Genomic DNA, 13,458 nt, shown 5'->3' on the forward strand with positions numbered 1-13,458 from the left:
GGGGACCCCACGGCACTGGGGACCCTCCTGTGCCCTCCAAGGATGCCAGCTCAGCCCCTCCTTGTGCCGAGGGTGCTGGGAACCCCATGGCACTGGGGAGCCCAAAGTTCTAGGAACCCTCCTGTCCCCCCCAGGGATGCCAGCCCAGCCCCTCCCTGTGCCCAAGGTGCTGAGAACCCCATTGCACTGGGGACCCCAAGGTTCTAGGGACCCTCCTGTCCCCCCCAGGGATGCCAGTCCAGCCCCTCCCTGTGCCCAGGGTGCTGGGAACCCCATGGCACTGGGGACCTTGAGATTCTGGGGACCCCAAGCTGCTGGGACCCTCCTGTGCCCCCCAAGGATACCCAGTACACCCCACGTACTGCCTGAAGTTGAAGAGAGGGGTGGTGACCCAGCCCAGGGCCTCGGGGACCCGCCGCTGCTTGTTGGCGTCGGAGGAGCTGCCTGGGGGTGGCACGGGCACGGCAAAGAGGGTGACACTGAGCAGGGTCTCCCGGGGCAGCCGGTTCACCTGGACCGGGAAGCAAATCCTGCAGGAGAGAGGGTGGGGAGGGGCTCAGGGTGCCAGGGATGGGCTCGGGGTGGTGGGGATGAGCTCAGGGTGCAGAGGATGAGATCAGGGTGCCAGGGACCAGCTCAGGGTGCAGGGGAGGGGCTGGGGTGCCAGGGACAGGTTCAGGGTGCAGGGGACAGGCTCAGGGTGCCAGGGACAGGCTCAAGGTGCCAGGGACAGGCTCAGGGTGCCAGGGATGAGCTGGGGGTGCCAGGGATGGGCTCGGGGTGCCAGGATCCCCTCCTTGGATGCCCCAGGAGAGCCCGGCCCCACAGCCGCCTTTTCTGCAGGTACCCGGGTGTCTTTGGAAGTCCCTGGAAGTCCCTGGAAGTCCCTGAAGTCCCGGCCACCCCGCGGGTTTGGGGACAGCCAGCTGGAGCAGCACCGGGAAGCCCGGCTGTGCTCTCCGTCCCACGAAGGTGACCGCAGGGCCAGGGCCCTCCAGGGAGAGCCCCGCCGGGCACTGACCTTGCCCCACAACCCGGGGGGGGGGCTGCCTGGGACCCCCGGGGCTGGGATTCCTCTCTGCCGCTCCCAGGGAGCTCGGGGTGGCAGCTACATCCCGCGGGAAGGACGGGGAAGGATCCCCGGGCTCGCCGCGCTCGCCGCCGTCCCGCCGGGCACCTGTCCTTGGGGGCACCGGCGCCGTCTAAAATTATCCCGTCCCATCCCCACCTCCCGGGCCGCTGTGGATGCCAGGCGTGGCGAGGGCTCAGCACGGCCTCCCCGCCTGCTCCCGGCGCTATTTTGGGACCAGATCCCCTTTCCTGGAGGTTGCTATTTCCGGGCAATGACACAAAAACTTCCAACACCCAAAAAAAAAAAAACCAAAAAAAAAGAAACGGCGCGGAGGAGAGGAGGAGCAGGGGAGGGGAGGAGGATGATGGGGAGGATGATGAAGGCGGCATGGGTGGGACCCCCGTGGCCAGCCCGTGGCCTTACTGCTGGTCCCAAATGATGAGGTGGAAGAGGTATTTGTAGACGTGGGCCTTCCTGGTGAGCAGGGGGCTGCACAGCTCCTTCCCGCCGTGGCTGAGGGAGCACGAGAGGTAGAAATCTTCATAACTGCGGGAGAAACGCCCAATGAGCTGGGTGGGGCCACCTGAGCCCCTAAATCCTGTCCTGAGGATGGGAAAGGGATTGGGGGGCTTCACCTGAATCACCAGAACCCCTAAATCCTGTCCTGAGGATGGGAATGAGGAGGGGGCTTTACTTGGGCCACCAGAACCCCTAAATCCTTCCCCTGGATGGGAAAGGGGAGGGGACTTTACCCAGGTCACCAGAACCCCTAAATCCTGTCCCAAGGATGGGAAATGGGTGGGGCCTTAACTGGATCACCAGAACCCCTAAATCCTTCCCCAATGATGGGAAAACCCGGATCACCAGAACCCCTAAATCCTGCCCCAAGGATGGAAAATGGGTGAGGCTTTACCAAGGCCACCAGAACCCCTAAATCCTTCCCCAAGGATGGGAAAACCCAGATCACCAGAGCCCCTAAATCCTTCCCCAAGGATGGGAAAACCCGGATCACCAGAACCCCTAAATCCTTCCCCAAGGATGGGAAAACCCTGATCACCACAGCCCCTAAATCCTGCCCCGAGGGTGGGAAAGGGGGACAGAACGGGGACATTTCCCCCCCTCCCGATGTCCCCAGCACCATATGGCACGGCGCATTCCGGCACACGGGGGGGCCCTGCCATGTGGCAGGTGCCGAGCGACAATCCGGGCAGGGCTGCGACAATCCGGGCAGGGCTGCGGGGCGCGGGGGTCAGGGGCTGGCGGCATTTCCCAGGCTCGCCGCTTTGTTCGGAGCCACTCACCAAGGGGAATACATTAAGGACAAGGACAAAGGCGAGGGGTCCCCGGCGGGGCGGCTCTGCCGGCGCCGCTGTCGCCACCCCCCGGTCCCCTCCCGGTCGCCTCCCGGTCCCCCCCGCGCCGGGCACGGGCACGGAGGAGCGGAACAAAGGGGCCACGCCGCCGGCGCTGGGCGCGGGGCCATCTGTCACCTCCCCCGGGTGGCGCGGTGGCCTCGGGATGAGCCAGCCCGGCCCGAGCTGCGGCGACATCCCGCCCTGGCTGGCAGTGCCAGCGATCCCGGGAACGCCCTGGGATTTTGGGGTGTCCCAGTGCCAGCATTCCCAGGAACACACTCTGGGATTTTGGGGTGTCCCAGTGCTAGAGTTCCCAGGAACATGCACTGGGATTTTGGGGTGTCCCAGTGCCAGCATTCCCAGGAATATGCTCTGGGATTTTGGGGTGTCCCAGTGACAGCATTCCCGGGAACACCCTGGGATTTTGGGGTGTCTTAGTGCCAGCATTCCCAGGAATGTGCTGGGATTTTGGGGTGTCCCAGTGCTAGAGTCCCCAGGAATGTGCTGGGATTTTGGGGTGTCCCAGTGCCAGCGATCCCAGGAACACACTCTGAGATTTTGGGGTGTCTCAGTGCCAGCATTCCCAGGAACACACTCTGGGATTTTGGGGTGTCCCAGTGCCAGCATTCCCAGGAACACACTCTGGGATTTTGGGGTGTCCCAGACACACAGTGGAATTTTGGAGTGTCCCAGCGACAGCATTCCCAGGAACACACTCTGGGATTTTGTTTTTTTGGTGGTGGTTTTTTTTTTTTTTTGTACTATTACATTTGTATTTTAATTTCCCTGATAAAACCCTGTTATTCCTATTCCCACCTTAAATTCAAAATTATAATAACCCCGAGGTGGGGGGGGAGAGTTACATTTTCCATTTCAATGGAGGGTGCTGCTTTCCTTAGAAGCCACCTGGTTTTGCAAACCAGGTGAGGAGGGCCTTACCTGGCGGCCCAGGTGATGGGGTCAAGGCCAGGGGGTAGGTGAGGGCTTTACCTGGCGGCCCAGGTGATGGGGTCAAGGCCAGGGGGCAGGTGAGGGCTTTACCTGGTGGCCCAGGTGATGGGGTCAAGGCCAGGGGGCAGGTGAGGGCTTTACCTGGTGGCCCAGGTGGTGAGGTGAAGGCCAGGGGGCAGGTGAGGGCTTTACCTGGCGGCCCAGGTGGTGGGGATGCGGTGGGTGGCATAGACGGTGAAGGCCAGGGAACAGGTGAGGGCCTTACCTGGCAGCCCAGGTGATGGGGATGCGGTGGGTGGCGTAGACGGTGAAGGCCAGGGGGCAGGTGAGGGCTTTACCTGGCGGCCCAGGTGATGGGGTCATGGCCAGGGGGCAGGTGAGGGCCTTACCTGGCGGCCCAGGTGATGGGGATGCGGTGGGTGGCATAGACGGTGAAGGCCAGGGGACAGGTGAGCAGCCGCGCCTCCTGTGCCACGCCCAGCTCGCGGCTCCCGGGCGCGGCCGTCTGGAAGTCGGCGTTGAAGGTGCTGCAGTAGAGCTCCACCAGGTTGAGGATGGCGGCCGTGAGGCTCTCCACGATCCTCTCTGCGGGAAACAGGGACGGGGATCCGTCAGTGCCTCAGAAACAGGGGCAGGGATCCATGGATCCCTCAGGGAAACGTGGACAGGGATCCCTCAGTGCCTCGGGGATCCATGGATCCCTCAGGGAAACGTGGACAGGGATCCATCAGTGCCTCGGGGATCCATGGATCCCTCAGGGAAACGTGGACAGGGATCCCTCAGTGCCTCAGGGATCCATGGATCCCTCAGGGAAACGTGGACAGGGATCCATCAGTGCCTCAGGGATCCATCAATCCCTCAGGGATCTGTCAGTCCCTCAGGGAAACATGGACAGGGATCCCTCAGTGCCTCAGGGATCCATCAGTGCCTCAGAAACAGGGACTGAGATCCATGAATCCCTCAGGGAAACATGGACAGGGATCCTTCAGTGCCTCAGGGATCCATGGATCCCTCAGGGAAACGTGGTCAGGGATCCATCAGTGCCTCGGGGATCCATGGATCCCTCAGGGAAACGTGGACAGGGATCCATCAGTGCCTCAGGGATCCATGGATCCCTCAGGGAAACGTGGACAGGGATCCCTCAGTGCCTCAGGGATCCATGGATCCCTCAGGGAAACGTGGACAGGGATCCCTCAGTGCCTCGGGGATCCATGGATCCCTCAGGGAAACGTGGACAAGGATCCATCAGTGCCTCGGGGATCCATGGATCCCTCAGGGAAACATGGACAGGGATCCCTCAGTGCCTTGGGGATCCATCAGTGCCTCATGAACAGGGGCAGGGATCCATCGATCCCTCAGGGAAATGTGGACAGGGATCCCTCAGTGCCTCAGGGATCCGTCAGTCTCTCAGGGAAACGTGGACAGGAATCCATCAATCCCTCAGGGAAACATGGATGGGGATCCGTCAGTGCCTCAGGGAAACATGGACAGGGATCCATCGATCCATGGACAAGGATCTAGCAATCCCTCAGGGAAACGTGGACAAGGATCCATCAGTGCCTCGGGGATCCATGGATCCCTCAGGGAAACATGGACAGGGATCCCTCAGTGCCTTGGGGATCCATCAGTGCCTCATGAACAGGGGCAGGGATCCATCGATCCCTCAGGGAAATGTGGACAGGGATCCCTCAGTGCCTCAGGGATCCGTCAGTCTCTCAGGGAAACGTGGACAGGAATCCATCAATCCCTCAGGGAAACATGGACAGGGATCCCTCAGTGACTTGGGGATCCATCAATCCCTCAGGGATCTGTCAGTCCCTCAGGGAAACAAGGGGAGGGATCCATTGATCCCTTAGGAATTCATGAATCACTCAGGAATCCATAAATCCCTCAGGGAAACAGGGGCGGGGATCCATCGATCCCTCGGGGATCCATCCCTCAAATCTGGATTTGGGACCCCCCACATTGCTTCCCCCCCCCACTCAGGGATGAATTAATGATGGGGGAATTCCAAACTTCCCATTTGGAGTGAGGGGAATTCCAAATTTTTCCATTTGGAGCTCACAAGGAGCAAGAACACCCCCCAAAATCCTTTTTTTTTTTTTTTTCCTTTTTTCTTTTTTAACCAGACCGGTTTCCAACCCGTTTTTTGGCCTGGAGAACTGAAGGGGGAGGAGGGGTTTGAAGATGAAAAGCATGGCACGAACTTGAGCCCAGAAAGGGGAGCAGGAGGAGAGAAATACCTCGATTTTCCCTCTTGGCCAGAACGTTTGGATCCTGTGGAGGGAAAGGAAAAAAAAAAAGAAACACGCACAAAAAAAAAAAAATTGAGAAACCACTGAAAAATTGAGAAACCACCAAAAAAAAGGAGAGAATCCACAAAAAAAAAAGGAGAGAAACCACAAAAAAAAAAAGAAGAAACCCCTGAGTGCTGCCAAGGCGGGTTTTACGTAACCACCCCAGGCTGCCAGAGCCAGGCTGCTCCCGGCTATTGAGGGATTTTCCACGTGGTGGAAAGGAGGGAAAAGAGCCAGATGTGACAATTTTTCTTCCCCTCCCACTCCTGGCTGAGTTCCTCCGGGCTGCAAGGTGAGTGTGGGTTCTATTTGCCATCTGTTAAAGGTGGAGCAGTTCTCTGCTGCTCACTGGGCAGGTTTCTTTATCTCTCCCACAGCCAATCCTCCCTCCAGGAGATCTCTGCTGTCCATGGGCCATTAATTATTAATTATCTGCTGTCCATGGCCACTGAGTGTCCCTGCAGGGCTGATCAAACTCCACCATCCCATGGGAGATGCTCCGCCCAGGGGAGGAGCCAAGCATTCCTACCTGGATCCAATCTGCCCTGGGAACAGCCCAGCAGCCTTTGCCCACTGCATTCCCAGAGGAGCAGCTTTCTGCTGCCCTGCATTCCCAGAGGGAGAGCAGGCCCATCTCCAGCAGCCCTGGAGCTGCAGAGGAAAACTGGATCCTTGTGCAGGATCCCTGCTCCAGCAGAACCACAGCTGGCACTGCAGGAGGGCTGAGCCACCCTGGGATGGGACTGTGCCACCACCCTGAGCCCCCCTGGGATGGGACTGTGCCACCACCCTGAGCCCCCCTGGGATGGGACTGTGCCACCACCCTGAGCCACCCTGGGATGGGACTGTGCCACCTCCCTGAGCCTACCTGGGATGGGATTGTGCCACCACCCTGAGCCACCCTTGGATGGGACTGTGCCACCTCCCTGAGCCCCCCCGGGGTGGGACTGTGCCACGCTGGGATGGGACTGTGCCACCACCCTGTGCCACCCTGGGATGGGACTGTGCCACCACCCTGGGGTGGGACTGTGCCACCACCCTGGGATGGGACTGTGCCACCACCCTGACACACAGCAGGCAGGGCCTGCTCTGACTCTGCCAGTGATTTATTTTGTACGATTGCATTTGTATTTTTAATTTTCCTTATAAAGAACTGTTATTCCTGTCCCATACCTTTGCCTGAGACCCCCTTAATTTCAAATTTATAACGATTAGGAGGGAAGGGTTTTCCATTTCCCGTTTCAGGGGAGGCTCCTGCCCTCCTGAGCAGAACCCTTCTGCCCAGACAGCGACAGCCCGGGCTCACCTTCTGGATTTTGGGCTGCATGCGGGACGGGCAGGGCGGCATCTGGTTGAGGGCAGCAGTGATCTCCTGCGACTCCACGGCCGCCAGGGCGCTGCAGATGGCCATGACCGACTGGATCACCCGCTCGGCCTTCAGGGGGACATCGCCCTGGGGACAGGGCAGCGGTGGGATCAGGGCGTGCAAGGTGGGCCTGGGGCAGTCAGGTCTGTTTGTCTGCTGCAGGTGGGGCAGTTTCTTTATGGCTTTATTGCTGATATTTATTTTATGGTGTGTTGTGTTATATTTATAGTATATCTGTAATTATACTTATATTTTATATTTTTATTTCTATCCTATTATATTCTAGTATAGGATAGTATATCATAGTATATTATATTTTAATAGTATATTATAGTATATTATAATAGTATATTTATTTATATTTATATTTAATATCTTTATATCCTCTATACATATTACATTACATTATATTATATTATATTATAGTATAGTATATTATACTACATTATATTACATTATATTACATCATATTACATCATATTACATTATATTAATTATATTATATTATATTATATTATATTATATTATATTATATTATATTATATTATATTATATTATATTATATTATATTATATTATATTATATTATAGTATTCTTTAATAGTATATTTATTTATATTTATATTTAATCTCTTTATATCCTCTACATATACATTATATTATATTAATTATATATTATAGTATATTACATTATATTAATTATATTACATTATATTATATTACATTACATTACATTACATTATATTATATTATATTATATTATATTATAGCATTTACATTACATTACATTATATTATAATATAGTATACTATATTATAGTATATTATAGTTTACTTTAATAGTACATTTATTTATATTTCTATTTAATCTCTTTATATCCTCTATCTATACATTTTACATTATATTATATTCTATTATATTATATTAATCTCTTTATTTCTTCCATCCTCCCTCCAGGAGATCTCTTCTCTTAATGGACCGTTAATCATTAATTACCTTCTGTCCATGGCCACTGAGCGTCCCTGCAGGGCTGATCAAATTCCACCATCCCACCGGGAGAGGCCCCGCCCAGGGGAGGAGCCAAGCATTCCCACCTGGATACAATCCGAGGTTTGGGACACCACCACAGCCTGTGCCCGCTGGATTACCAGAGGATCCAAACCCCCAAAATCCCCAAAATCCCCCCAAATCCCCCCAAAACCAGCGCTGCCTCACCTCGGCCGCCAGGAACGCGTCCACCTCGTTGTGGAAGGTGTCGAAGAGGAGACTCAGGGCCTGCCTGGGGGACAGGGGACAGCGCTCAGCCCGGCCAGGGGACACTGGGGACAGTGCCACCGTGTCACCCTGGGTGGGCAATGGGGGCAGAGCCACTGTGTCACCCTGGGTGGGCACTGGGGACAGTGCCACCATGTCACCCTGGGTGGGCACTGGGGACAGTGCCACTGTGTCACCCTGGGTGGGCACTGGGGACAGTGCCACCATGTCACCCTGGGTGGGCACTGGGGACAGTGCCACCGTGTCACCGCCTGGGTGCGCATTTGGGACAGTCCCCCTGGGTGGGCACTGGGGACAGTGCCATCACATCCCCCTGGGTGGGCATTTGGGACAGTCCCCCTGGGTGGGCACTGGGGACAGTGCCATCACATCCCCCTGGGTGGGCACTGGGGACAGTCCGCCTGGGTGGGCACTGGGGACAGTGCCACCACATCCCCCTGGTTGGGCATTTGGGACAGTCCCCCTGGGTGGGCACTGGGGACAGTGCCAGCGCGTCCCCAGCCCTACCTGCTGATGGTCTGTTTGATGGGTCGCTCCTGCAGGTGGATGTGGTGGTTGAGGGTGGACGGGCTCTGGTCATCGCTGGCCTGGGGACACAGAGAGGCTGAGCAGGGCTGTAGGGAGGTGACACCGGCCCCTCGGTGTGACACTGACCCCTCAGTGTCCCAGGGAGGTGACACTGACCCCACAGTGTCCCAGGGAGGTGACACCGACCCCACAGTGTCCCAGGGAGGTGACACCAATCCCTTGGTGTCCCAGGGAGGTGACACCGACCCTCAGTGTCCCAGGGAGGTGACACCAACCCTCAGTGTCCCAGGGAGGTGACACCAATTCCTCAGTGTCCCAGGGAGGTGACACCAATCCCTCGGTGTCCCAGGGAGGTGACATCGACCGCATGGTGTGACACCGACCCTCAGTGTCCCAGGGAGGTGACACTCACCCCTGGTGTCCCAGGGAGGTGACACCCACCCCCCGTGTCCCAGGGAGGTGACATCCACCCCGTACTGCCCCAGGGAGGTGACACCCACCCCCCGTGTCCCAGGGAGGTGACACCCACCCCCTGTGTCCCAGGGAGGTGACACCAATCCCTTGGTGTCCCAGGGAGGTGACACCGACCCTCAGTGTCCCAGGGAGGTGACACCAACCCTCAGTGTCCCAGGGAGGTGACACCAATTCCTCAGTGTCCCAGGGAGGTGACACCAATCCCTCGGTGTCCCAGGGAGGTGACATCGACCGCATGGTGTGACACCGACCCTCAGTGTCCCAGGGAGGTGACACTCACCCCTGGTGTCCCAGGGAGGTGACACCCACCCCCCGTGTCCCAGGGAGGTGACATCCACCCCGTACTGCCCCAGGGAGGTGACACCCACCCCCCGTGTCCCAGGGAGGTGACACCCACCCCCTGTGTCCCAGGGAGGTGACATCCACCCCGTACTGCCCCAGGGAGGTGACACCCACCCCCCGTGTCCCAGGGAGGTGACACCCACCCCCTGTGTCCCAGGGAGGTGACACCAACCCCCGTGCCCCAGGGAGGTGACACCAACCCCTCAGTGTCCCAGGGAGGTGACACCGACCCTCAGTGTCCCAGGGAGGTGACACCCAACCCTTCAGTGTCCCAGGTTGGTGACACCCACCCCCCCAGTGTCCCAGGGCGGTGACACCCACCCCCTGTGCCCCAGAGAGGTGACACCAACCCCCCCGTGCCCCAGGGAGGTGACACCCACCCCCCGTGCCCCAGGGAGGTGACACCCAACCCCCGTGCCCCAGGGAGGTGACACCCAACCCCCGTGCCCCAGGGAGGTGACACCAACCCCTCAGTGTCCCAGGGAGGTGACACCCACCGTGCGGGCCAGGTCGCTGCGCACTCCCTTCCTCCGGAGCAGCTGCAGCCGGATGTCCGTGTCGAATTTCCGGCAGTGCTGGATGTGCTCGTGGCTGCCCAGAGCGTGTTTGCTGTGGGGACAGGGCCACAGGCTCACCCCACACCCCAAAATCCCCCCTGAGAGCCCCAAAATCCCACCTGAGAGCCCCCAAAATCCCACCTGAGAGCCCCCAAAATCTCACCTGAGAGCCCCAAATCCCACCTGAGAGCCCCCAAATCCCACCTGAGAGCCCCCAAAATCCCACCTGAGAGCCCCCAAAATCCCACCTGAGAGCCCCCAAATCCCACCTGAGAGCCCCCAAATTCCCTGGCCAGGCAGCCTTGGCTGGGGTTCACAGTGAGGCCGGGCTTCCAGCAGGGCTGGGTGAACTTGTGGCTGCCCCACATGAAGGGACAGCCCCACAGGCTCATCCCACACCCCAAAATCCTACCTGGGTGCCCCAAAATCCCACCTGAAATCCCCCAGCCAGGCACCTTTGGGACGGGCTCTGAGCAAGGCTGAACTTCCTGCAGGGCTGGGTGAACTTGTGCCAGCCAAACGTGCAGGGAGAGCTCCACAGGCTCATCCCACATCCCAAAATCCTACCTGGGTGCCCCAAAATCCTACCTGGGTGCCCCAAAATCCCACCTGGCTGCCCCAAAATCCCCTGGCCAGGCAGCCTTGGCTGGGGCTCACAGTGAGGCCGGGCTTCCAGCAGGGCTGGGTGAACTTGTGGCTGCCCCACATGAAGGGACAGCCCCACAGGCTCATCCCACACCACAAAATCCTACCTGGGTGCCCCAAAATCCCACCTGAAATCCCCCAGCCAGGCACCTTTGGGACGGGCTCTGAGCAAGGCTGAACTTCCTGCAGGGCTGGGTGAACTTGTGCCAGCCAAAGGTGCAGGGAGAGCTCCACAGGCTCATCCCACACCCCAGAATCCCACCTGAGACCCCCAAAATCCCACATGGATACCCCAAAATCCCACCTGGAGTGCCCCATCCCGATATCCCCCAGCCAGGCAGCCTTGGCCGGGGCTCAGGGTGGCCGCCCTGCCTGCACAGGGACCTTTGTGGCACCAGGAAATTCAGAGAATGAGGAATTGTTCTCCCTCCTTCCCCTCCGGAGCCGGGCCCGGCCTGCCAGGACCTGCCCAGGGATCCGTGGGAAGCAGGGCAGGGATCTGGGAGTGGGACTGGGGGGAACTCTGGAGCTGGGAATGACAGGGAGAACCATGGAGCTGGGAATGAGAGGGGGAATTCTGGAGCTGAGAATGACAGGGGGGAATGAGAGGGAGAACCATGGATCTGGGAATGAGAGGGGGAATTCTGGATCTGGGAATGAGAGGAGGAATTCTGGATCTGGGAATGAGAGGGGGAATTCTGGAGCTGGGAATGACAGGGAGAACCATGGAACTGGGAATGAGAGGGGGAATTCTGGAGCTGGGAATGACAGGGAGAACCATGGAGCTGGGAATGACAAGGGGAATTCTGGAGCTGGGAATGACGGGGGAATGACAGGGAGAACCATGGATCTGGGAACGACAGGGAAAATTCTGGAGATGAGAATGACAGGGAGAATTCTGCAGCTGGGATTTATCCAGGGCTGGGATTTATCCAGGCTCCGCTCCCTTTTACAGAATTCTCCTCCAAAAAGCATTTTTGGCAGCTCCCAGCTGATTTTCCAGGGGTTTGGGGGTCAACATTCCCAAGACATTCCCAAGGCTGCTTTTGGCAGGAGCAGCTCCAGAGGCAGGAAAAGGAGCAGAGAAGATCCTGCTGTGCTTGCTGGATCAGCCCTGGGCGTTCATCACACCCTGGTGCTCCTGCCATGGATTTTCCCTGGTTTTCCCATATTTTCCCTGTTTTTCCCAAGTTTTTCCTTTTTCCTCTTCCCCCATTTTTTCCTCATTTTCCCCTGTTTTCTCCATTTTTCCCTGTTTGTCCCCTTTTTTTCCCCATTTCCCCCCTGTTTTTCCCCTCATTTTTTTCCCTGGTTTTCCCCCATTTTCCCCTCTTTTTCCCTCTGTTTTCCCCCATTTCCCCCTGGGTTTTTTCCCCCCATTTCTCCTCTGTTTTTTCCCCTCCCTTTTCCCATTTTTCCCTGTTTGTCCCCTTTTTTTCCCCATTTCCCCCCTGTTTTTCCCCTCATTTTTTTCCCTGGTTTTCCCCCATTTTCCCCTCTTTTTCCCTCTGTTTTCCCCCATTTCCCCCTGGGTTTTTTCCCCCATTTCTCCTCTGTTTTTTCCCCTCCCTTTTCCCGTTTTTCCCTGTTTGCCCCCTTTTTTTCCCCATTTCCCCCCTGTTTTTCCCCCCATTTTTTTCCCTGTTTTTTTCCCATTTTCCCCCCTTTTTTTTCCCCCATTTCCCCCAGGGTTTTTTCCCCCTGTTTTTTCCCCATTTCCCCCCTGTTTTTTCCCATTTCCCCCCTGTTTTTTCCCATTTCCCCCCTGTTTTTCCCCCATTTTTTCCCCTGGTTTTCCCCCATATTTTTCCCTTCGTTTTCCCCCATTTTCCCCTGTTTTTCCCTTTGTTTTCCCCCATTTCCCCCTGGGTTTTTTCCCCTGTTTTTCCCCCATTTCTCCTCTGCTTTTTCCCCTCCTTTTTCCCGTTTTTCCCTGTTTTTTCCCCCTCGGCCACTCACTTCTGCAGGAATTCCTCCAGGCCGCAGATTTTGAGCAGGAAATCCTCGACGTCCACGGCGTGGAGCTCGTCGTGGGTGTAGCACAGGGCCTGGTAGATGAGCAGGTCCACGGTGGAGGAGCCTGGGGGCGACAGGAAGGGCCCCTGAATCCTTGGGAATGGTGGGATTGGGGGGACGGGGGGAAAGGTGGGAATGGTGGGATTGAGGGATTGGTGGGAATGGTGGGGATGGTGGGGATGGTGGGGATGGTGGGAATGGTGGGATTGGGGGAACGGTGGGGATGGTGAGAACAATGGGAATGGTGGGGATGGGGGAATGATGGGAATGGTGGGAATGGCGGGGATGGGGGAATGGTGGGGATGGTGGGGATGGGAGAATGGTGGGATTGGTGGGAAAGGTAGGAAAGGTGGGGATGGTGGGATTGGGGGAATGGTGGGAATGGGAGAATGGTGGGATTGAGGGAATGGTGGGGATGGTGGGATGGTGGGATTTGTGGGAATGGGAAAATGATGGGAATGGTGGGATTGGTGAGGATGGTGGGGATGGTGGACTAGTGGGATTGCCGGAAATGTGGAATGGTGGGGATGGATGGAATGGTGGGATTGGGGGGATGGTGGGGATGGTGGGAATGGTGGAGA

General features: G+C 57.1%; 1 protein-coding gene across 2 annotated transcripts in view; it reads right to left on the reverse strand.

The window, feature by feature from the left end:
* PIK3C2B (phosphatidylinositol-4-phosphate 3-kinase catalytic subunit type 2 beta) overlaps window positions 1–13,458 on the reverse strand; it is a 32,642-nt gene that overhangs the window by 9,529 nt on the left and 9,655 nt on the right. The window contains exons 5-13 of one of the 2 annotated variants that reach the window (XM_059867568.1): window positions 12,821–12,941; window positions 10,157–10,268; window positions 8,823–8,902; window positions 8,256–8,319; window positions 6,982–7,128; window positions 5,622–5,655; window positions 3,768–3,963; window positions 1,496–1,618; window positions 363–530 (exon numbers count right to left, since the gene is read on the reverse strand). In XM_059867568.1, the coding sequence (XP_059723551.1) occupies window positions 363–530; window positions 1,496–1,618; window positions 3,768–3,963; window positions 5,622–5,655; window positions 6,982–7,128; window positions 8,256–8,319; window positions 8,823–8,902; window positions 10,157–10,268; window positions 12,821–12,941 (1,045 nt within the window). The remainder of the gene's footprint in view (window positions 1–362; window positions 531–1,495; window positions 1,619–3,767; window positions 3,964–5,621; window positions 5,656–6,981; window positions 7,129–8,255; window positions 8,320–8,822; window positions 8,903–10,156; window positions 10,269–12,820; window positions 12,942–13,458) is intronic. The other variant, XM_059867569.1, reaches the window with a different exon arrangement.

The sequence above is a fragment of the Haemorhous mexicanus genome, chromosome 25, assembly GCF_027477595.1.
Source record: "Haemorhous mexicanus isolate bHaeMex1 chromosome 25, bHaeMex1.pri, whole genome shotgun sequence".
Lineage (NCBI taxonomy): Eukaryota > Metazoa > Chordata > Aves > Passeriformes > Fringillidae > Haemorhous > Haemorhous mexicanus.